The 24,780-nt window shown below is 45.6% G+C and overlaps 1 protein-coding gene across 1 annotated transcript; it reads right to left on the bottom strand.

Moving 5' to 3' along the window:
* Positions 1–4,586: 4,586 nt before the first annotated feature.
* LOC135508901 (ras-related protein Rab-11A) lies at positions 4,587–24,780 on the bottom strand. The gene is made up of 5 exons (XM_064929121.1): positions 24,585–24,780; positions 20,538–20,733; positions 7,678–7,871; positions 7,118–7,198; positions 4,587–4,934 (listed from the first exon to the last, which is right to left on the bottom strand). Exons 1-5 carry the CDS (start codon positions 24,622–24,624, stop codon positions 4,798–4,800), a joined length of 648 nt encoding a protein of 215 aa, XP_064785193.1. The 5' UTR covers positions 24,625–24,780; the 3' UTR covers positions 4,587–4,797.

Raw genomic sequence — 24,780 nt, 5'->3', positions numbered from 1 at the left:
ATTACTACCACTGATCCCTAGCCGATCACCATTAGCATTACTACCACTGATCCCTGGCCTATCATCATTAGCATTACTACCACTGATCCCTAGCCTATCACCATTAGCATTACTACCACTGATCCCTGGCCTATCATTAGCATTATAGCATTACTACCACTGATCCCTGGCCTATCATTAGCATTATAGCATTACTACCACTGATCCCTGGACTATCATTAGCATTATAGCATTACTACCACTGATCCCTGGCCTATCATTAGCATTACAGCATTACTACCACTGATCCCTAGCCTATCATTAGCATTACTACAAGAGAGAAGCCATCATCTATACAGTAGCATCACCAGGCTCCCCACTGCCCGAGTCCCACATGGCCCCCTATTCCCTTCACACTCCTTTAACCAGGTTCATTTTCAAATGAACAAAAACAATCCTCACATTTTCCTTGAATAAGTTTTACGAGTACCAATTCAGCGCAACGACACCCACACTGCTCAGGTCATAGGCACCTTTTTTATCCACATGATGTTGGTAGAAGACTGCCTCAGTAGGCATGGTAGTCTATAGACTGCTGGTCTTCAGTAGCTAACTAGAAATACGGTCAGATGTTCAATCAGGGCTCTCCCTGTGATCTTCTGCCAAGGTGGTGCGGATGTAGGACTGAGGTTGTGTAGGGGAAGGCCCGGATTGGGTCAGTTGGCCTTCCCCTCAGGCTAGAGCTGTAAGTTAAATCAAACATTCTAGTAAACACAGAAGTATTGTGTTTGATGTTAAATTAAATTGAGGTGTTTTTTTTCTAGGTTAAATTGAGGGGTAATGAAGGTGGATCGTCTAGTGAAAATGCAAACTAGCTTCTTCTTAAATTTGTTTGAGGAGAAAATTCTAAATAATTAAATTAATGGATGCAATGTAGTAGTCTAGTTGACTGTAGGATATATGGAATATGACAAAAATTGAGCTAGGCCTATAGGAGCTGGTTCCAGATCTCTATCCCTGACCTCATCCACCGGCCCTGACCTCATCCACCAGGTATTTGAAGAGGACAGATCCACAAATGATTCAATAATATAGGCCTGCTAATCTTTAACACTTTAACATAACTTTCAATGAAGGACAGTATTAGCAGAACAGCTCTCTGCCATGTCTGTTTCCATCCTCACAGTGACGCGCACTGAACTAGCGCAGCACTGAACTAGCGCAGCACTGAACTAGCATAACACTCAGTAACATTGAACTACTGCAACACAGCACATGTTGCTCGTCAATGTGCTTGTGCCTACTACCATTGCAGAGAAATTGTTCTCGCTTAGTTGACTAAACACTGTAGCTAACTACCTTAGTCGTAATGACGCCTTAGCTAAGGAGCTAACTGCTAAATAGTGGTTATGTGCTTGACTAACACTTACAATTATGGAAAATGTATTTGCCAAACAGTTGTTTCTCCATTTCCCCCCTCACACATCAGTGGTATGAACAGACAGAGTGAAGAGCTGCTATCAAGATGGAGTGAGGAAAACACTACTATGAACACAGGGGGGGAGGAGAGCTGGAGATGTTTTCTCCTCAGCCAAGTCCTCTGATTGGCTCAGCTCCAACTTCAGCCGGTTGAGTCAAAAACCACAATGTGCCAAATAGAAGCCTATGGTAGGTACAATGCATGTTGGCAGGTCTGCGTTATCACCAATAAAACTAGTCCATCATATATGAATACATTTCTGTGCAGATCCTTCCAGCGTCTGTCTGGTTATTAAAACAGCTATATAATAATATAAAAGACGGCAAAAATAAAAAGCTGTGGATCCGTAAGGAACCAACGGGATCAGACACAGCTGTATAGTCCTGACTGGGGATCCTTAAGGAACCAACGGGATCAGACACAGCTGTATAGTCCTGACTGGGGATCCGTAAGGAACCAACGGGATCAGACACAGCTGTATAGTCCTGACTGGGGATCCTTAAGGAACCAACGGGATCAGACACAGCTGTATAGTCCTGACTGGGGATCCTTAAGGAACCAACGGGATCAGACACAGCTGTATAGTCCTGACTGGGGATCCTGAAGGAACCAACGGGATCAGACACAGCTGTATAGTCCTGACTGGGGATCCTTAAGGAACCAACGGGATCAGACACAGCTGTATAGTCCTGACTGGGGATCCTTAAGGAACCAACGGGCTCAGACAGCTGTATAGTCCTGACTGGGGATCCTTAAGGAACCAACGGGATCAGACAGCTGTATAGTCCTGACTGGGGATCCTTAAGGAACCAACGGGATCAGACACAGCTGTATAGAAATAATCCTTAAGGATCAGACACAGCTGTATAGTCCTGACCGGGGATCCTTAAGGAACCAACGGGATCAGACACAGCTGTATAGTCCTGTATAGAACCAACGGGATCAGACACAGCTGTATAGTCCTGACTGGGGATCCTTAAGGAACCAACGGGATCACCAGCTGTATAGTCCTGGGATCCTTAGACACAGCTGTATAGAACCAACGGGATCAGACACAGCTGTATAGTCCTGACTGGGGATCCTTAAGGAACCAACGGGATCAGACACAGCTGTATAGAACCAACGGGATCAGATACAGCTGTATAGTCCTGACTGGGGATCCTGAAGGAACCAACGGGATCAGACAGCTGTATAGTCCTGACTGGGGATCCGTAAGGAACCAATGGGATTAGACACAGCTGTATAGTCCTGACTGGGGATCCTTAAGGAACCAACGGGATCAGACACAGCTGTATAGAACCAACGGGATCAGACACAGCTGTATAGTCCTGACTGGGGATCCGTAAGGAACCAACGGGATTAGACACAGCTGTATAGTCCTGACTGGGGATCCTTAAGGAACCAACGGGATCAGACACAGCTGTATAGTCCTGACTGGGGATCCTTAAGGAACCAACGGGATCAGACACAGCTGTATAGTCCTGACTGGGGATCCTTAAGGAACCAACGGGATTAGACACAGCTGTATAGTCCTGACTGGGGATCCTTAAGGAACCAACGGGATTAGACACAGCTGTATAGTCCTGACTGGGGATCCTTAAGGAACCAACGGGATCAGACACAGCTGTATAGTCCTGACTGGGGATCCGTAAGGAACCAACGGGATTAGACACAGCTGTATAGTCCCGACTGGGGATCCTTAAGGAACCAATGGGATCAGACACAGCTGTATAGTCCTGACTGGGGATCCGTAAGGAACCAACGGGCTCAGACAGCTGTATAGTCCTGACTGGGGATCCGTAAGGAACCAACGGGCTCAGACAGCTGTATAGTCCTGACTGGGGATCCTTAAGGAACCAACGGGATCAGACACAGCTGTATAGTCCTGACTGGGGATCCTTAAGGAACCAACGGGCTCAGACACAGCTGTATAGAACCAACGGGATCAGACACAGCTGTATAGTCCTGACTGGGGATCCGTAAGGAACCAACGGGCTCAGACAGCTGTATAGTCCTGACTGGGGATCCTTAAGGAACCAACGGGATCAGACACAGCTGTATAGTCCTGACTGGGGATCCTTAAGGAACCAGCGGGCTCAGACACAGCTGTATAGTCCTGACTGGGGATCCTTAAGGAACCAGCGGGCTCACAGCTGCACCCTAATTATCCACCCTTTTCTCAAAGTGTTCACTTGAACACTTCCCATCATACATTTAACAATGGTGAAAATAAACTCCCTTCAGCCAATGATTACAATCTAATGCCTTTAAATCCATGACATGGAGTGTGCCACACTTTGGGAGGAAGGGTGGAGAATCTGGACACAGCCTCACCCTCTACATGGAAGCATAGAGTCTAGAGCCTGGCCATGCAGCTGTGTCTCAGTCTAGAGCCTGGCCACGCAGCTGTGTCTCAGTCTAGAGCCTGGGCACGCAGCTATGTCTCAGTCTAGAGCCTGGCAACGCAGCTGTGTCTCAGTCTAGAGCCTGGCAACACAGCTGTGTCTCAGTCTAGAGCCTGGCAACACAGCTGTGTCTCAGTCTAGAGCCTGGCCATGCAGCTGTGTCTCAGTCTAGAGCCTGGCAACACAGCTGTGTCTCAGTCTAGAGCCTGGCAACACAGCTGTGTCTCAGTCTAGAGCCTGGCAACACAGCTGTGTCTCAGCTGAGCCTGTCTCAGTCTAGAGCCTGGCCATGCAGCTGTGTCTCAGTCTAGAGCCTGGCAACACAGCTGTGTCTCAGTCTAGAGCCTGGCAACACAGCTGTGTCTCAGTCTAGAGCCTGGCAACACAGCTGTGTCTCAGTCTAGAGCCTGGCAACACAGCTGTGTCTCAGTCTAGAGCCTGGCAACACAGCTGTGTCTCAGTCTAGAGCCTGGCAACACAGCTGTGTCTCAGTCTAGAGCCTGGCAACACAGCTGTGTCTCAGTCTCCTGGCAACACAGCTGTGTCTCAGTCTAGAGCCTGGCCATGCAGCTGTGTCTCAGTCTAGAGCCTGGCCACACAGCTGTGTCTCAGTCTAGAGCCTGGCAACACAGCTGTGTCTCAGTCTAGAGCCTGGCAACACAGCTGTGTCTCAGTCTAGAGCCTGGCCATGCAGCTGTGTCTCAGTCAGCCTGTGTCTCAGTCTAGAGCCTGGCAACACAGCTGTGTCTCAGTCTAGAGCCTGGCAACACAGCTGTGTCTCAGTCTAGAGCCTGGCAACACAGCTGTGTCTCAGTCTAGAGCCTGGCAACACAGCTGTGTCTCAGTCTAGAGCCTGGCCATGCAGCTGTGTCTCAGTCAGACAGGACCAAGCAGTCTTTTAGGGGAGGGGATCAGGTGCTACTGGTGAGGCTGTTAGATGCTCTGACAACACTGCATCTTTGGTTTGTTCTCCGTCGGCTGCACCTGGATGTTGACCACGTTGTTGCTAGGCGACATGTCGTTGTCTCGTCGGTCCGACATCTGTTTCTGAGACACGATGCGATAGATTTCTGCAGTGGGGGGGGGGATAGGGAGGGGAGGAGAGGTGGGGGAGAGTGAGCAAGGGGGAGAAGAGAGAGACAGGGCATTAACATCACTCACACAGAAAGACAGAACACTAGGGCTCTGTCTCAATTCATCTTTCCTCAATTCCTCCCGTCCCATCTCCACACTGCTTTCTCACAACCCATTGGAGGAGAAGGTTACTCCCCTCTGCCTTTTGAGGAGGTGGTGAGGAGATGGGGATATATAGTTGAGGACAAGCCTAGTTCCAAAAGCTGTTCACAGCTAGTGTTAAGTACCCTCGGTGTAGGTGAGTGTTAGGCTTTATCAATAAGGACCAAGGAGGTGTGGTATACGGCCAATATACCACGGCTAAGGCCTGTTCTTAGACACATCACAGAGTATATTGGCCATATACCACAAACCCCTGAGGTGCCCTATTTTAAACTGGAGCAGTAAAATTACATGTTTTGTCATACCTGTGGTATACGGTCTGATATACCACGGCTGTCAGCCAATCAGCATTCAGGCCTGGAACCACCCAGTTTCGAATGGTTTTTAAGTAGCATGTTGCTAAAGTACTTTACTCACAGCTTAAACAGGAGCTATCTAACACAATCACCAGCTAGCACTCCCTATAAAACATTGGTTTGACATGTTAGTGCAGAACAGGACTGGGCAGGAAAGGGTAAGACAGGGCAGAGCAGGACAGGGTAAGACAGGGCAGAGCAGGACAGGGTAAGACAGGGCAGAGCAGGACTGGGTAGGAGAGGGCAGACCAGGAAAGGGTAGGACAGGGCAGAGCAGGACAGGGTAAGACAGGGCAGAGCAGGAAAGGGTAAGACAGGGCAGAGCAGGAAGGGTAAGACAGGGCAGAGCAGGAAAGGGTAAGACAGGGCAGAGCAGGAAAGGGTAAGACAGGGCAGAGCAGGAAAGGGTAAGACAGGGCAGAGCAGGACAGGGTAAGACAGGGCAGAGCAGGAAAGGGTAAGACAGGGCAGAGCAGGAAAGGGTAAGACAGGGCAGAGCAGGAAAGGGTAAGACAGGGCAGAGCAGGAAAGGGTAAGACAGGGCAGAGCAGGACAGGGTAAGACAGGGCAGAGCAGGACAGGGTAAGACAGGGCAGAGCAGGAAAGGGTAAGACAGGGCAGAGCAGGACTGGGTAGGACAGGGCAGAGCAGGACAGGGTAGGACAGGGCAGAGCAGGAAAGGGTAGGACAGGGCAGAGCAGGACAGGGTAAGACAGGGCAGAGCAGGAAAGGGTAAGACAGGGCAGAGCAGGAAAGGGTAAGACAGGGCAGAGCAGGAAAGGGTAAGACAGGGCAGAGCAGGAAAGGGTAAGACAGGGCAGAGCAGGACTGGGTAAGACAGGGCAGAGCAGGAAAGGGTAGGACAGGGCAGAGCAGGAAAGGGTAAGACAGGGCAGAGCAGGAAAGGGTAAGACAGGGCAGAGCAGGACTGGGTAAGACAGGGCAGAGCAGGACAGGGTAAGACAGGGCAGAGCAGGAAAGGGTAAGACAGGGCAGAGCAGGAAAGGGTAAGACAGGGCAGAGCAGGACTGGGTAAGACAGGGCAGAGCAGGAAAGGGTAAGACAGGGCAGAGCAGGAAAGGGTAGGACAGGGCAGAGCAGGAAAGGGTAAGACAGGGCAGAGCAGGACAGGGTAAGACAGTGCAGAGCAGGAAAGGGTAGGACAGGGCAGAGCAGGAAAGGTCCAGAGGTTATATTCATTAGGGCACACAGTGGAAAATAAGCATTTGTTATTGGACAAGTTCAGGTAGCCTCGTCCCTTCCTATTTGTCAGTTGTCTTCTTCAGTTTGGTGCCTAATGATTACACCCAGCATTATAAAACAGATCTGGGACCAGGCTAGAGCAGAATTAGGACACGGCTGCAAAGCATTGTGGTGGTCATATCCTGTTAGAAGAGCTGGACTTCAGGAGAAACCACACATTAGTCCTCATCGTGGCTAGTCATGTCTCAGCTGTGATTAGGTCTTCAGGCAGATCCCTCGGCCCAGTGGATTTTATCACTCCAACACACAATGACTGGTCTCGTCTCTGTCACACACACATCTCTACCACCACAAGTCTATAACATGACACCGTATCAATCGTTCCAGCTTATCATACATACAAATGAAGTTCTCTTCAGATACAGATCTGTAGAGAGCATAGAGAGACAGCCTCTCACCAGTCAGAATGGTCTGGAAGGATGTCTCCACGTTAGTAGAGTCCAGGGCTGAGGTCTCCAGGAAAGACAACCCGTTCTTCTCTGAGGAACAGAGGGAAACAGTAAACCATGTTAATCACCACTGTGTTAAGGTCTCTGCCATTATGCAAATCTCTATGACATTACAGAGACGTCTTCCTATTTGAATAAGTAAAACCCTGAAAACCAACAGCCACTCATGGGTAAGGAAAATAATGAAACTGTTCACCCCACTACTCCTAGACCTCTTCCTGTGTGAGTTGGTACTGCACTGACCTGCATTGTCGGTGGGCACGGCCCTTAGCTGGCGCAGATCACTCTTATTACCTGCCCCATGCCACACACTGTATACAGACAATTTTCTATCTTGTTATTGACTGTATGTTTGTTTATTCCATGTGTAACTCTGTGTTGTTGTTTTTGTCGCACTGCTTTGCTTTATCTTGGCCAGGTCGCAGTTGCAAATGAGAACTGGTTCTCAACTGGCCTACCAGGTTAAATAAAGGTGAAATAAAATGAAATGTAAAAAAATACACACTGACCTGCGAATGTCCGTGCCTCGTCTGTGGGCACGGCCCTGAGGTGGCGCAGGTCACTCTTGTTGCCGACCAGCATAATGACGATGTTGCTGTCTGCATGGTCTCTCAGCTCCTTCAGCCAACGCTCCACGTTTTCATAGGTCAGGTGCTTGGCGATGTCATAGACCAACAAGGCCCCCACTGCCCCACGGTAATACCTGCGGACCAGAGGAAGCAGAGTTAGGATTAAAGGTGACAAGCAGAGATGGCCTATATAGTGTTGTTAGAAACTTAAAGTAAACCTTGTAACAGGCTTTCAAATTGCCTAAATACATTGGTCCATGTGTTGAACTGACTCCCCAACTAAATGCATTGGTCCATGTGTTGAACTGACTCCCCAACTAAATGCATTGGTCCATGTGTTGAACTGACTCCCCAACTAAATGCATTAGGTCCATGTGTTGAACTGACTCCCCAACTAAATGCATTAGGTCCATGTGTTGAACTGACTCCCCAACTAAATGCATTAGGTCCATGTGTTGAACTGACTCCCCAACTAAATGCATTAGGTCCATGTGTTGAACTGACTCCCCAACTAAATGCATTAGGTCCATGTGTTGAACTGACTCCCCAACTAAATGCATTAGGTCCATGTGTTGAACTGACTCCCCAACTAAATGCATTAGATCTGTGTTAAACTGACTCCCCAACTAAATGCATTAGGTCCATGTGTTGAACTGACTCCCCAACTAAATGCATTGGTCCATGTGTTGAACTGACTCCCCAACTAAATGCATTAGGTCCATGTGTTGAACTGACTCCCCAACTAAATGCATTAGGTCTATGTGTTGAACTGACTCCCCAACTAAATGCATTAGGTCCATGTGTTGAACTGACTCCCCAACTAAATGCATTAGGTCTATGTGTTGAACTGACTCCCCAACTAAATGCATTAGGTCCATGTGTTGAACTGACTCCCCAACTAAATGCATTGGTCCATGTGTTGAACTGACTCCCCAACTAAATGCATTGGTCCATGTGTTGAACTGACTCCCCATCTAAATGTATTGGTCCATGTGTTGAACTGACTCCCCAACTAAATGCATTAGGTCCATGTGTTGAACTGACTCCCCATCTAAATGCATTGGTCCATGTGTTGAACTGACTCCTCAACTAAATGCATAAGGTCCATGTGTTGAACTGACTCCCCAACTAAATGCATTAGGTCTATGTGTTGAACTGACTCCTCAACTAAATGCATAAGGTCCATGTGTTGAACTGACTCCTCAACTATACTTCCGGCGCCGACAGAGATGGCCGCCTCGCTTCGCGTTCCTAGGAAACTATGCAGTTTTTTGTTTTTTTTACGTGTTATTTCTTACATTAGTACCCCAGGTCATCTTAGGTTTCATTACATACAGTCGAGAAGAACTACTGTATATAAGATCAGCGTCAACTCACCATCAGTAACTAAGAATATGTTTTTCCACGCGGATCCTGTGTTCTGCCCCAAAAAGGACAACGGAATGGATCCATGCAGCGACCCAAAAACGACTCCGAAAAAAGGGAAACGAGGCATTCTGGTCAGACTACGGAGAGGGCACATCGTGACTTCCTAGCATTCTTCTTGCCAATGTCAGTCTCTTGACAACAAGGTTGATGAAATCCGAGCAAGGGTAGCATTCCAGAGGGACATCAGAGACTGTAACGTTCTGGTCTTCACGGAAACATGGCTCACTGGAGAGACGCTATCCGAAGCGGTGCAGCCAAATGTTTCTCCACGTATCACGCTGACAGAAACAAACACCTTTCTGGTAGAAGAGAGGTGGGGTGTATGCCTTATGGCTAACGAGGCATGGTGCGATGAAAGAAACATACAGGAACTCAAATCCTTCTGTTCACCTGATTTAGAATTCCTCATAATCAAATGTAGACCGCATTATCTACCAAGAGAATTCTCTTCGATTATAATCACAGCCGTATATATCCCCCCAAGCAGACACATCGATGGCTCTGAACAAACTTTATTTAACTCTTTGCAAACTGGAAACCATTTATCCGGAGGCTGCATTCATTGTTGCTGGGGATTTTAACAAGGCTAATCTGAAAACAAGACTCCCCAATTTTATCAGCATATCGATTGCGCAACCAGGGGCGGAAAAACCTTGGATCACTGTTACTCTAACTTCCGTCCATGCATATAAGGCCCTCCCCGTTCCCTTTCGGAAAAGCTGACCACGTCCATTTTGCTGATACCTGCCTACAGACAAAAGCTAAAAAAAGAAGCTCCCACGCTGAGGTCTGTCCAACGCTGGTCCGACCAAGCTGACTCCACACTCCAAGACTAAATCACGTGGACTGGGACATGTTTCGTATTGCATCAGATAACAACATTGACGAACACGCTGATTCGGTGTGCGAGTTCATTAGAACGTGCGTTGAAAATGTCGTTCCCATAGCAACGATTAAAACATTCCCTAACCAGAAACCGTGGATTGATGGCAGCATTCGCGTGAAACTGAAAGCGCGAACCACTGCTTTCAATCAGGGCAAGGTTTCTGGTAACATGACTGAATACAAACAATGCAGCTATTCCCTCCGTAAGGCTATCAAACAAGCTAAGCGTCAGTACAGAGACAAAGTAGAATCCCAATTCAACGGCTCAGACACAAGAGGCATGTGGCAGGGTCTACAGTCAATCACGGACTACAGGAAGAAATCCAGCCCAGTCACGGACCAGGATGTCTTGCTCCCAGGCAGACTAAATAACTTTTTTGCCCGCTTTGAGGACAATACAGTGCCACTGACACTGCCTGCAACGGAAAAATGCGGTCTCTCCTTCACTGCAGCCGAGGTGAGTAAAACATTTAAACGTGTTAACCCTCGCAAGGCTGCAGGCCCAGACGGCATCCCCAGCCGCGCCCTCAGAGCATGCGCAGACCAGCTGGCTGGTGTGTTTACGGACATATTCAATCAATCCCTATACCAGTCTGCTGTTCCCACATGCTTCAAGAGGGCCACCATTGTTCCTGTTCCCAAGAAAGCTAAGGTAACTGAGCTAAACGACTACTGCCCCGTAGCACTCACTTCCGTCATCCTTCTCACCCCCCCCCTTAAATGATTTAGATGCACTATTGTAAAGTGGCTGTTCCACTGGATGTCAGAAGGTGAATTCACCAATTTGTAAGTCGCTCTGGATAAGAGCGTCTGCTAAATGACTTAAATGTAATGTAAATGTAAATGAAGTGCTTTGAGAGACTAGTCAAGGACCATATCACCTCCACCCTACCTGACACCCTAGACCCACTCCAATTTGCTTACCGCCCAAATAGGTCCACAGACGATGCAATCTCAACCACACTGCACACTGCCCTAACCCATCTGGACAAGAGGAATACCTATGTGAGAATGCTGTTCATCGACTACAGCTCGGCATTCAACACCATAGTACCATCCAAGCTCGTCATCAAGCTCGAGACCCTGGGTCTCGACCCCGCCCTGTGCAACTGGGTACTGGACTTCCTGACGGGCCGCCCCAGGTGGTGAGGGTAGGTACAACATCTCCTCCCCGCTGATCCTCAACACTGGGGCCCCACAAGGGTGCGTTCTGAGCCCTCTCCTGTACTCCCTGTTCACCCACGACTGCGTGGCCACGCACGCCTCCAACTCAATCATCAAGTTTGCGGACGACACAACAGTGGTAGGCTTGATTACCAACAACGACGAGACGGCCTACAGGGAGGAGGTGAGGGCCCTCGGAGTGTGGTGTCAGGAAAATAACCTCACACTCAACGTCAACAAAACTAAGGAGATGATTGTGGACTTCAGGAAACAGCAGAAGGAACACCCCCCTATCCACATCGATGGAACAGTAGTGGAGAGAGTAGCAAGTTTTAAGTTCCTCGGCATACACATCACAGACAAACTGAATTGGTCCACTCACACAGACAGCATCGTGAAGTAGGCGCAGCAGCGCCTCTTCAACCTCAGGAGGCTGAAGAAATTTGGCTTGTCACCAAAAGCACTCACAAACTTCTACAGATGCACAATCGAGAGCATCCTGGCGGGCTGTATCACCGCCTGGTACGGCAACTGCTCCGCCCTCAACTGTAAGGCTCTCCAGAGGGTAGTGAGGTCTGCACAACGCATCACAGAGGGCAAACTACCTGCCCTCCAGGACACCTACACCACCCAATGTTACAGGAAGGCCATAAAGATCATCAAGGACATCAACCACCCGAGCCACTGCCTGTTCACCCCGCTATCATCCAGAAGGCGAGGTCAGTACAGGTGCATCAAAGCTGGGACCGAGAGACTGAAAAACAGCTTCTATCTCAAGGCCATCAGACTGTTAAACAGCCACCACTAACATTGAGTGGCTGCTGCCAACACACTGACACTGACTCAACTCCAGCCACTTTAATAATGGGAATTGATGGGAAATGATGTAAATATATCACTAGCCACTTTAAACAATGCTACCTTATATAATGTTACTTACCCTACATTATTCATCTCATATGCATAGGGAAATATACAGTACTCTATATCATCGACTGCATCCTTATGTAATACATGTATCACTAGCCACTTTAACTATGCCACTTTGTTTACATACTCATCTCATATGTATATACTGTACTCGATACCATCTACTGTATCTTGCCTATGCTGCTCTGTACCATCACTCATTCATATATCCTTATGTACATATTCTTTATCCCCCTACACTGTGTATAAGACAGTAGTTTAGGAATTGTTAGTTAGATTACTTGTTGGTTATTACTGCATTGTCGGAATTAGAAGCACAAGCATTTTGCTACACTTGCATTAACATCTGCTAACCATGTGTATGTGACAAATAAAATTTGATCTGATTTAAATGCATTAGGTCTATGTGATGAACTGACTACCCAACCAAATGCATTAGGTCTATGTGTTGAACTGACTCCCCAACTAAATGCATTAGGTCTATGTGTTGAACTGACTCCCCAACCAAATGCATTAGGTCTATGTGTTGAACTGACTCCCCAACTAAATGCATTAGGTCCATGTGTTGAACTGACTCCCCAACTAAATGCATTAGATCCATGTGTTGAACTGACTCCCCAACTAAATGCATTAGGTCCATGTGTTGAACTGACTCCCCAACTAAATGCATTAGATCTGTGTTGAACTGACTCCTCAACTAAATGCATTAGGTCCATGTGTTGAACTGACTCCGCAACTAAATGCATTAGATATGTGTTGAACTGACTCCCCAACTAAATGCATTAGATCTGTGTTGAACTGACTCCCCAACTAAATGCATTAGGTCGATGTGTTGAACTGACTCCCCAACTAAATGCATTAGGTCCATGTGTTGAACTGACTCCCCAACTAAATGCATTAGGTCCATGTGCTGAACTGACTCCCCAACTAAATGCATTAGGTCCATGTGTTGAACTGACTCCCCAACTAAATGCATTGGTGTATGTGTTGAACTGACTCCCCAACTAAATGCATTAGGTCCATGTGTTGAACTGACTCCTTCCTAAATGCATTAGATCTGTGTTGAACTGACTCCCCAACTAAATGCATTAGATCTGTGTTGAACTGACTCCCCAACTAAATGCATTAGATCCAGGTGTTGAACTGACTCCCCAACTAAATGCATTAGGTCCATGTGTTGAACTGACTCCCCAACTAAATGCATTAGGTCTGTGTTGAACTGACTCCCCAACTAAATGCATTAGGTCAATGTGTTGAACTGACTCCCCATCTAAATGCATTAGGTCCATGTGTTGAACTGACTCCCCAACTAAATGCATTGGTCTATGTGTTGAACTGACTCCCCAACTAAATGCATTAGGTCCATGTGTTGAACTGACTCCGCAACTAAATGCATTAGATCTGTGTTGAACTGACTCCCCAACTAAATGCATTAGATCTGTGTTGAACTGACTCCGCAACTAAATGCATTAGATCCAGGTGTTGAACTGACTCCCCAACTAAATGCATTAGGTCCATGTGTTGAACTGACTCCCCAACTAAATGCATTAGGTCTGTGTTGAACTGACTCCCCAACTAAATGCATTAGGTCCATGTGTTGAACTGACTCCCCATCTAAATGCATTAGGTCCATGTGTTGAACTGACTCCCCATCTAAATGCATTAGGTCCATGTGTTGAACTGACTCCCCATCTAAATGCATTAGGTCCATGTGTTGAACTGACTCCCCAACTAAATGCATTAGATCCATGTGTTGAACTGACTCCCCAACTAAATGCATTAGGTCCATGTGTTGAACTGACTCCCCATCTAAATGCATTAGGTCTATGTGTTGAACTGACTCCCAACTAAATGCATTAGGTCCATGTGTTGAACTGACTCCCCAACTAAATGCATTAGATCTGTGTTGAACTGACTCCCCAACTAAATGCATTAGGTCTATGTGTTGAACTGATTCCCCAACTAAATGCATTAGATCTGTGTTGAACTGACTCCCCAACTAAATGCATTAGGTCCATGTGTTGAACTGACTCCCCAACTAAATGCATTAGATCTGTGTTGAACTGACTCCCCAACTAAATGCATTAGATCCATGTGTTGAACTGACTCCCCAACTAAATGCATTAGGTCCATGTGTTGAACTGACTCCCCAACTAAATGCATTAGGTCCATGTTAGGTCCATGAACTGACTCGCAACTAAATGCATTAGATATGTGTTGAACTGAAACTAAATGCATTAGATCTGTGTTGAACTGACTCCCCAACTAAATGCATTAGATGTGTTGAACTGACTCCCCAACTAAATGCATTAGAACTGACTCCCAACTCATTAGGTCCATGTGCTGAACTGACTCCCCAACTAAATGCATTAGGTCCATGTGTTGAACTGACTCCCCAACTAAATGCATTGGTGTATGTGTTGAACTGACTCCCCAACTAAATGCATTAGGTCCATGTGTTGAACTGACTCCGCAACTAAATGCATTAGATCTGTGTTGAACTGACTCCCCAACTAAATGCATTAGATCTGTGTTGAACTGACTCCCCAACTAAATGCATTAGATCCAGGTGTTGAACTGACTCCCCAACTAAATGCATTAGGTCCATGTGTTGAACTGACTCCCCAACTAAATGCATTAGGTCTGTGTTGAACTGACTCCCCAACTAAATGCATTAGGTCCATGTGTTGAACTGACTCCCCATCTAAATGCATTAGGTCCATGTGTTGAACTGACTCCCCAACTAAATGCATTGGTCTATGTGTTGAACTGACTCCCCAACTAAATGCATTAGGTCCATGTGTTGAACTGACTCCGCAACTAAATGCATTAGATCTGTGTTGAACTGACTCCCCAACTAAATGCATTAGATCTGTGTTGAACTGACTCCAACTAAATGCATTAGATCCAGGTGTTGAACTGACTCCCCAACTAAATGCATTAGGTCCATGTGTTGAACTGACTCCCCAACTAAATGCATTAGGTCTGTGTTGAACTGACATAAATGCATTAGGTCCATGTGTTGAACTGACTCCCCATCTAAATGCATTAGGTCCATGTGTTGAACTGACTCCCCATCTAAATGCATTAGGTCCATGTGTTGAACTGACTCCCCATCTAAATGCATTAGGTCCATGTGTTGAACTGACTCCCCAACTAAATGCATTAGATCCATGTGTTGAACTGACTCCCCAACTAAATGCATTAGGTCCATGTGTTGAACTGACTCCCCATCTAAATGCATTAGGTCTATGTGTTGAACTGACTCCCCAACTAAATGCATTAGGTCCATGTGTTGAACTGACTCCCCAACTAAATGCATTAGATCTGTGTTGAACTGACTCCCCAACTAAATGCATTAGGTCTATGTGTTGAACTGATTCCCCAACTAAATGCATTAGATCTGTGTTGAACTGACTCCCCAACTAAATGCATTAGGTCCATGTGTTGAACTGACTCCCCAACTAAATGCATTAGATCTGTGTTGAACTGACTCCCCAACTAAATGCATTAGATCCATGTGTTGAACTGACTCCCCAACTAAATGCATTAGGTCCATGTGTTGAACTGACTCCCCAACTAAATGCATTAGGTCCATGTGTTGAACTGACTCCTCAACTAAATGCATTAGATCTGTGTTGAACTGACTCCCCAACTAAATGCATTAGATCTGTGTTGAACTGATTCCCCAACTAAATGCATTAGGTCTGTGTTGAACTGACTCCCCAACTAAATGCATTGGTCTATGTGTTGAACTGACTCCCCAACTAAATGCATTAGGTCCATGTGTTGAACTGACTCCGCAACTAAATGCATTAGATCTGTGTTGAACTGACTCCCCAACTAAATGCATTAGATCTGTGTTGAACTGACAACTGTGATCCAGGTGTTGAACTGACAACTAAATGCATTAGGTCCATGTGTTGAACTGACTTAAATGCATTAGGTCTGTGTTGAACTGACTCCCCAACTAAATGCATTAGGTCCATGTGTTGAACTGACTCCCCATCTAAATGCATTAGGTCCATGTGTTGAACTGACTCCCCATCTAAATGCATTAGGTCCATGTGTTGAACTGACTGCATTAGGTCCATGTGTTGAACTGACTCCCCAACTAAATGCATTAGATCCATGTGTTGAACTGACTCCCCAACTAAATGCATTAGAACTGTCCATGCATTAGGTCTATGTGTTGAACTGACTCCCCAACTAAATGCATTAGGTCCATGTGTTGAACTGACTTAGATCTGTGTTGAACTGACTCAACTAAATGCATTAGGTCTATGTGTTGAACTGACTCCCCAACTAAATGCATTAGGTCCATGTGTTGAACTGACTCCCCAACTAAATGCATTAGATCTGTGTTGAACTGACTCCCCAACTAAATGCATTAGATCCATGTGTTGAACTGACTCCCCAACTAAATGCATTAGGTCCATGTGTTGAACTGACTCCCCAACTAAATGCATTAGGTCCATGTGTTGAACTGACTCCTCAACTAAATGCATTAGGTCCATGTGTTGAACTGACTCCGCAACTAAATGCATTAGATATGTGTTGAACTGACTCCCCAACTAAATGCATTAGATCTGTGTTGAACTGACTCCCCAACTAAATGCATTAGGTCGATGTGTTGAACTGACTCCCCAACTAAATGCATTAGGTCCATGTGTTGAACTGACTCCCAACTAAATGCATTAGGTCCATGTGTTGAACTGACTCCCCAACTAAATGCATTAGGTCCATGTGTTGAACTGACTTAAATGCATTGGTGTATGTGTTGAACTGACTCCCCAACTAAATGCATTAGGTCCATGTGTTGAACTGACTCCCAACTAAATGCATTAGATCTGTGTTGAACTGACTCCCCAACTAAATGCATTAGATCTGTGTTGAACTGACTCCCCAACTAAATGCATTAGATCCAGGTGTTGAACTGACTCCCCAACTAAATGCATTAGGTCCATGTGTTGAACTGACTCCCCAACTAAATGCATTAGGTCCATGTTAGTTGAACTGACTCCCCATCTAAATGCATTAGGTCCATGTGTTGAACTGACTCCCCAACTAAATGCATTGGTCTATGTGTTGAACTGACTCCCCAACTAAATGCATTAGGTCCATGTGTTGAACTGACTCCGCAACTAAATGCATTAGATCTGTGTTGAACTGACTCCCCAACTAAATGCATTAGATCTGTGTTGAACTGACTCCGCAACTAAATGCATTAGATCCAGGTGTTGAACTGACTCCCCAACTAAATGCATTAGGTCCATGTGTTGAACTGACTCCCCAACTAAATGCATTAGGTCTGTGTTGAACTGACTCCCCAACTAAATGCATTAGGTCCATGTGTTGAACTGACTCCCCATCTAAATGCATTAGGTCCATGTGTTGAACTGACTCCCCATCTAAATGCATTAGGTCCATGTGTTGAACTGACTCCCCAACTAAATGCATTAGGTCGATGTGTTGAACTGACTCCCCAACTAAATGCATTAGATCCATGTGTTGAACTGACTCCCCAACTAAATGCATTAGGTCCATGTGTTGAACTGACTCCCCAACTAAATGCATTAGGTCCATGTGTTGAACTGACTCCCAACTAAATGCATTAGGTCCATGTGTTGAACTGACTCCCCAACTAAATGCATTAGATCTGTGTTGAACTGACTCCCCAACTAAATGCATTAGGTCCATGTGTTGAACTGATTCCCCAACTAAATGCATTAGATCTGTGTTGAACTGACTCCCCAACTAAATGCATTAGGTCCATGTGTTGAACTGACTCCCCAACTAAATGCATTAGATCTGTGTTGAACTGACTCCCCAACTAAATGCATTAGGTCCATGTGTTGAACTGACTCCCAACTAAATGCATTAGGTCCATGTGTTGAACTGACTCCCCAACTAAATGCATTAGGTCCATGTGTTGAACTGACTCCTCAACTAAATGCATTAGATCTGTGTTGAACTGACTCCCCAACTAAATGCATTAGATCTGTGTTGAACTGATTCCCCAACTAAATGCATTAGGTCCATGTGTTGAACTGACTCCCCAACTAAATGCATTAGGTCCATGTGTTGAACTGACTCCCCAACTAAATGCATTAGGTCCATGTGTTGAACTGACTCCTCAACTAAATGCATTAGATCTGTGTTGAACTGACTCCCCAACTAAATGCATTAGATCTGTGTTGAACTGACTCCCCAACTAAATGCATTAGGTCTATGTGTTGAACTGACTCCCCAACTAAATGCATTAGGTCCATGTGTTGAACTGATTCCCCAACTAAATGCATTAGATCTGTGTTGAACTGACTCCCCAACTAAATGCATTAGGTCCATGTGTTGAACTGACTCCCCAACTAAATGCATTAGATCTGTGTTGAACTCCCCCATGTGATCTGTGTTGAACTGACTCCCCAACTAAATGCATTAGATCTGTGTTGACTGACTCCCCAACTAAATGCATTAGGTCCATGTGTTGAACTGACTCCCCAACTAAATGCATTAGGTCCATGTGTTGAACTGACTCCCCAACTAAATGCATTAGATCTATGTGTTGAACTGACTCCCCAACTAAATGCATTAGGTCCATGTGTTGAACTGACTCCCCATCTAAATGCATTAGGTCCATGTGTTGAACTGACTCCCCAACTAAATGCATTAGGTCCATGTGTTGAACTGACTCCCCAACTAAATGCATTAGATCTGTGTTGAACTGACTCCCCAACTAAATGCATTAGGTCCATGTGTTGAACTGACTCCCCAACTAAATGCATTAGGTCCATGTGTTGAACTGACTCCCCAACTAAATGCATTAGGTCCATGTGTTGAACTGACTCCTCAACTATATGCATTAGGTCCATGTGTTGAACTGACTCCCCAACTAAATGCATTAGATCTGTGTTGAACTGACTCCCCAACTAAATGCATTAGGTCCATGTGTTGAACTGACTCCCCAACTAAATGCATTAGGTCCATGTGTTGAACTGACTCCCCAACTAAATGCATTGGTCTATGTGTTGAACTGACTCCCCAACTAAATGCATTGGTCTATGTGTTGAACTGACTCCCCAACTAAATGCATTAGGTCCATGTGTTGAACTGACTCCCCAACTAAATGCATTAGGTCCATGTGTTGAACTGACTCCCCAACTAAATGCATTAGATCTGTGTTGAACTGACTCCCCAACTAAATGCATTAGGTCGATGTGTTGAACTGACTCCCCAACTAAATGCATTAGATCTGTGTTGAACTGACTCCCCAACTAAATGCATTAGGTCCATGTGTTGAACTGACTCCCCAACTAAATGCATTAGGTCTATGTGTTGAACTGATTCCCCAACTAAATGCATTAGGTCTATGTGTTGAACTGACTCCCCAACTAAATGCATTAGGTCGATGTGTTGAACTGACTCCCCAACTAAATGCATTAGGTCTATGTGTTGAACTGACTCCCCAACTAAATGCATTAGGTCGATGTGTTGAACTGACTCCGCAACTAAATGCATTAGGTCCATGTGTTGAACTGACTCCCCAACTAAATGCATTAGGTCGATGTGTTGAACTGATTCCCCAACTAAATGCATTAGGTCGATGTGTTGAACTGACTCCCCAACTAAATGCATTAGGTCCATGTGTTGAACTGACTCCCCAACTAAATGCATTAGGTCCATGTGTTGAACTGACTCCCCAACTAAATGCATTAGATCTGTGTTGAACTGGTCCAACTAAATGCATTAGGTCCATGTGTTGAACTGACTCCCCAACTAAATGCATTAGGTCTATGTGTTGATGTGCATTAGAACTGACTCCCCAACTAAATGCATTAGGTCGATGTGTTGAACTGACTCCCCAACTAAATGCATTAGGTCCATGTGTTGAACTGACTCCCCAACTAAATGCATTAGATCTGTGTTGAACTGACTCCCCAACTAAATGCATTAGGTCCATGTGTTGAACTGACTCCCCAACTAAATGCATTAGGTCCATGTGTTGAACTGACTCCCCAACTAAATGCATTAGATCTGTGTTGAACTGACTCCCCAACTAAATGCATTAGGTCTATGTGTTGAACTGACTCCCCAACTAAATGCATTAGATCTGTGTTGAACTGACTCCCCAACTAAATGCATTAGGTCCATGTGTTGAACTGACTCCCCAACTAAATGCATTAGGTCTACTCATGATACTTTCATATGATATTTGATACATACGTTGAATATGCAACATTTCAGAAGGCAGTATTTCCATGAAAAAGAGGGTGTTTCCAAAATGGCCACAATCCCGAGTGCTCATGCTGAGGTGATGGCTCGTATCGCTCCTGTCCAGTCGTGTCAGTAGTGTTTTCTAAACAGTGTGTTTGTTTATGTGTGTTTGTACTCACGCTGATGTAATAGCCCGGTATCTCTCCTGGCCAGCTGTGTCCCAGATCTGAGCCTTCACGGTCTTCCCATCCACCTGGATACTGCGGGTGGCAAACTCCACCCCGATGGTGCTCTTACTCTCCAGGTTAAACTCATTCCGGGTGAAACGAGACAACAGGTTACTCTTCCCCACACCGGAGTCTCCTATCAACACCACTGGGCAAGAGAGAGAGAGAGAGAGACAGGTTAGAGTATCCTATCAACACCACTGGGCCAGAGAGAGAGAGATGGGTTAGACAGTCTCCTATCAACACCACTGGGCCAGAGAGAGAGAGACGGGTAAGAGTCTCCTATTAACACCAGTGGGCCAGAGAGAGAGAGAGAGAGACAGGTTAGAGTATCCTATCAACACCACTGGGCCAGAGAGAGAGAGATGGGTTAGAGAGTCTCCTATCAACACCACTGGGCCAGAGAGAGAGAGACGGGTTAGAGTCTCCTATTAACACCAGTGGGCCAGAGAGAGAGAGACAGGTTAGAGTCTCCTATCAACACCACTGGGCCAGAGAGAGAGAGAGACAGGTTAGAGTCCCCTATCAACACCACTGGGCCAGAGAGAGAGACAGGTTAGAGTCCCCCATCAACACCACTGGGCCAGAGAGAGAGACGGGTTAGAATCTCCTATCAACACCACTGGGCCAGAGAGAGAGACAGGTTAGAGTCCCCTATCAACACCACTGGGCCAGAGAGAGAGACAGGTTAGAGTCCCCTATCAACACCACTGGGCCAGAGAGAGAGACGGGTTAGAGTCTCCTATCAACACCACTGGGCCAGAGAGAGCGACGGGTTAGAGTTAGAGTCTCCTATCAACACCACTGGGCCAGAGAGAGAGACAGGTTAGAGTCCCCTATCAACACCACTGGGCCAGAGAGAGACGGGTTAGAGTCTCCTATCAACACCACTGGGCCAGAGAGAGACGGGTTAGCCTCCTATCAACACCACTGGGCCAGAGAGAGACAGGTTAGAGTCCCCTATCAACACCACTGGGCCAGAGAGAGACAGGTTAGAGTCCCCTATCAACACCACTGGGCCAGAGAGAGAGACGGGTTAGAGTCTGCTATCAACACCACTGGGCCAGAGAGAGACGGGTTAGAGTCTCCTATCAACACCACTGGGCCAGAGAGAGAGACGGGTTAGAGTCTGCTATCAACACCACTGGGCCAGAGAGAGAGACGGGTTAGAATCTCCTATCAAAACCACTGGGCCAGAGAGAGAGACAGGTTAGAGTCCCCTATCAACACCACTGGGCCAGAGAGAGACAGGTTAGAGTCTGCTATCAACACCACTGGGCCAGAGAGAGAGACGGGTTAGAGTCTGCTATCAACACCACTGGGCCAGAGAGAGAGACAGGTTAGAGTCCCCCTATCAACACCACTGGGCCAGAGAGAGAGACAGGTTAGTGTCCCCTATCAACACCACTGGGCCAGAGAGAGAGACGGGTTGGAGTCCCCTATCAACACCACTGGGCCAGAGAGAGCGACGGGTTAGAGTCTCCTATTAACACCAGTGGGCCAGAGAGAGCGACGGGTTAGAGTCTCCTATTAACATCAGTGGGCCAGAGAGAGAGAGAGACGGGTTAGAGTCCCCTATCAACACCACTGGGCCAGAGAGAGCGAAGGGTTAGAGTCTCTTATTAACACCACTGGGCCAGAGAGGGACAGGTTAGAGTCTCCTATCAACACCACTGGGCCAGAGAGAGCGACGGGTTAGAGTCTCCTATCAACACCACTGGGCCAGAGAGAGAGACGGGTTAGAATCAATTCAAAACAACTTGATGCATCTCCTGATTCCCCTCACATTGAAGAAGGCAGTCAAATGTACAACATCCTGTAGATATTACATTAGGAATATACACATCCTGTAGATATTACAGTAGGAATATACACATCCTGTAGATATTACAGTAGGAATATACACATCCTGTAGATATTACAGTAGGAATATACACATCCTGTAGATATTACAGTAGGAATATACACATCCTGTAGATATTACAGTAGGAATATACACATCCTGTAGATATTACAGTAGGAATATACACATCCTGTAGATAATACAGTAGGAATATACACATCCTGTAGATATTACAGTAGGATTATACACATCCTGTAGATATTACAGTAGGATATTCCTGTAGATATTACAGTAGGATTATACACATCATGTAGATATTACAGTAGGAATATACACATCCTGTAGATATTACAGTAGGATTATACACATCATGTAGATATTACAGTAGGAATATACACATCCTGTAGATATTACAGTAGGAATATACACATCCTGTAGATAATACAGTAGGAATATACACATCCTGTAGATATTACAGTAGGAATATACACATCCTGTAGATATTACAGTAGGAATATACACATCATGTAGATATTACAGTAGGAATATACACATCCTGTAGATATTACAGTAGGATTATACACATCCTGTAGATATTACAGTAGGAATATACACATCATGTAGATATTACAGTAGGATTATACACATCATGTAGATATTACAGTAGGAATATACACATCCTGTAGATATTACAGTGGGAATATAAACATCCTGTAGATATTACAGTAGGAATATACACATCCTGTAGATAATACAGTAGGAATATACACATCCTGTAGATAATACAGTAGGATTATACACATCTTGTAGATATTACAGTAGGAATATAAAACAATAGACATCATATAGATCAATACAATACACCCCCTTACTGTACAATAATGAAAAAGTCTATCTGAATGTGAAATGTGCTTTGACCAGATTCCCATCACATGCTAACAGCTAACAAGCAGGAGCCCATTCATTATGATGTAGAATAGGAAGATGTTGATTTGGGGAGACAAAATATCTAAAAAGGAGCGTATTACTAAACAGACTTTCCAAACAATGGGCCTGTTGTAGATCCACTTCCTCTGCCACAGGGCGGCGCACAATTGGCCCAGCGTCGTCCGGATTTGGCCAGGGTAGGCCGCCATTGTAAATAAGATTTTGTTCCTCAATGACTTGCCTAGTTAAATAAGGGTTAAATACAAGGTAATAACAATCACATGTGGGGTATTATATTAAAAGTGTGTAATTAATATCCCAACTCCCCGAGACACCAGCAGAAAGAGGGGTTCCCATTGTTCTGCATCCTGGAGCAACAGATGTTTGACCTTGTCAGATCTGCTATTCGATTACTGGCCCAAAGCTCTAACCTCAAGGCGACCTGCTGCCCTGAGCAGAGAGCAGAGGGCAGAGAGCAGAGGGCAAGTGGGTCTGCAACAGAGCCTCGGTTGGGACATCTTTAATAATTACCATTGTTAAGTTATTTCGTCAAATAGTCCCCCTGTTTATAATGATCAACCGCCCTGCCCACCGTGCAACCTAATACAATTGAAAGCAACGTTAAGTGGACCTAGGAATAACCCATTTCATCAGATGGCATGATGATGATGAGCATTTTGTTGAAGCCACTATATTTCACAAACAGGATATGGCACATAAACTAGGTAGATATGATTTCTCTTAAGACATGTGTTTAAATGAATGACATAACGTTAGATAGCTATAAAATCCATTATGTAGCTGGAGCAACTACCCATGGTTTCAGTAGATGGTTAACTAAGTTAACGTTAGATATGTGGTCATTTGACATATTATCTGGTTCACTAAGTGGCTGTTACTAGTAACCTAACTAAGGTTAGTCGTATATTTCCTGACGGTAACGTTTTCCGCACCGGTCCATCAGAGACCTGCGCTATCGAGCCATCAAGACAAAGACAAAGGATCAACTGCTATTAGTTAGCATTACTGAGAATATCAAAACCAAAATCAATCGCTATATTTATATCCAAACGACCTCTTTTAAATTCGCAGGATATCAGGCTAAAGTGATCAGGCTGCAAATGCGTAGCGTTAGCTAGGAGCTAACTAGGTTAGCAAGGCGACCACTCCTATAATAAAACCACGATGACATCACCTTTTACGGACAGGTACATTGAGGTCACATTTACCTTTAAACAAGTAATCATACTCGTCGTCTCTATTCCCCATTCTGAATCTAAATTAAGGCGAGGTTCGATGTCTTTGAATCCAAGTGGCACCGTCCCTTTCCTTCCTTCCCCGGTCCTATCCGGTTATTATACCTTCTTATCCTGCCCGTCCCCGCAATGCACTGCAGCTCGAGCCTTGTCATTTAACCTCAGCAGC

This window comes from Oncorhynchus masou, chromosome 22 (genome assembly GCF_036934945.1).
Source record: "Oncorhynchus masou masou isolate Uvic2021 chromosome 22, UVic_Omas_1.1, whole genome shotgun sequence".
In the NCBI taxonomy this organism is placed as follows: Eukaryota; Metazoa; Chordata; class Actinopteri; order Salmoniformes; family Salmonidae; genus Oncorhynchus; species Oncorhynchus masou.
The sequence above is the reverse complement of the archived record's forward strand: the minus strand, read 5'-3'. Positions and strand labels throughout refer to the sequence as shown.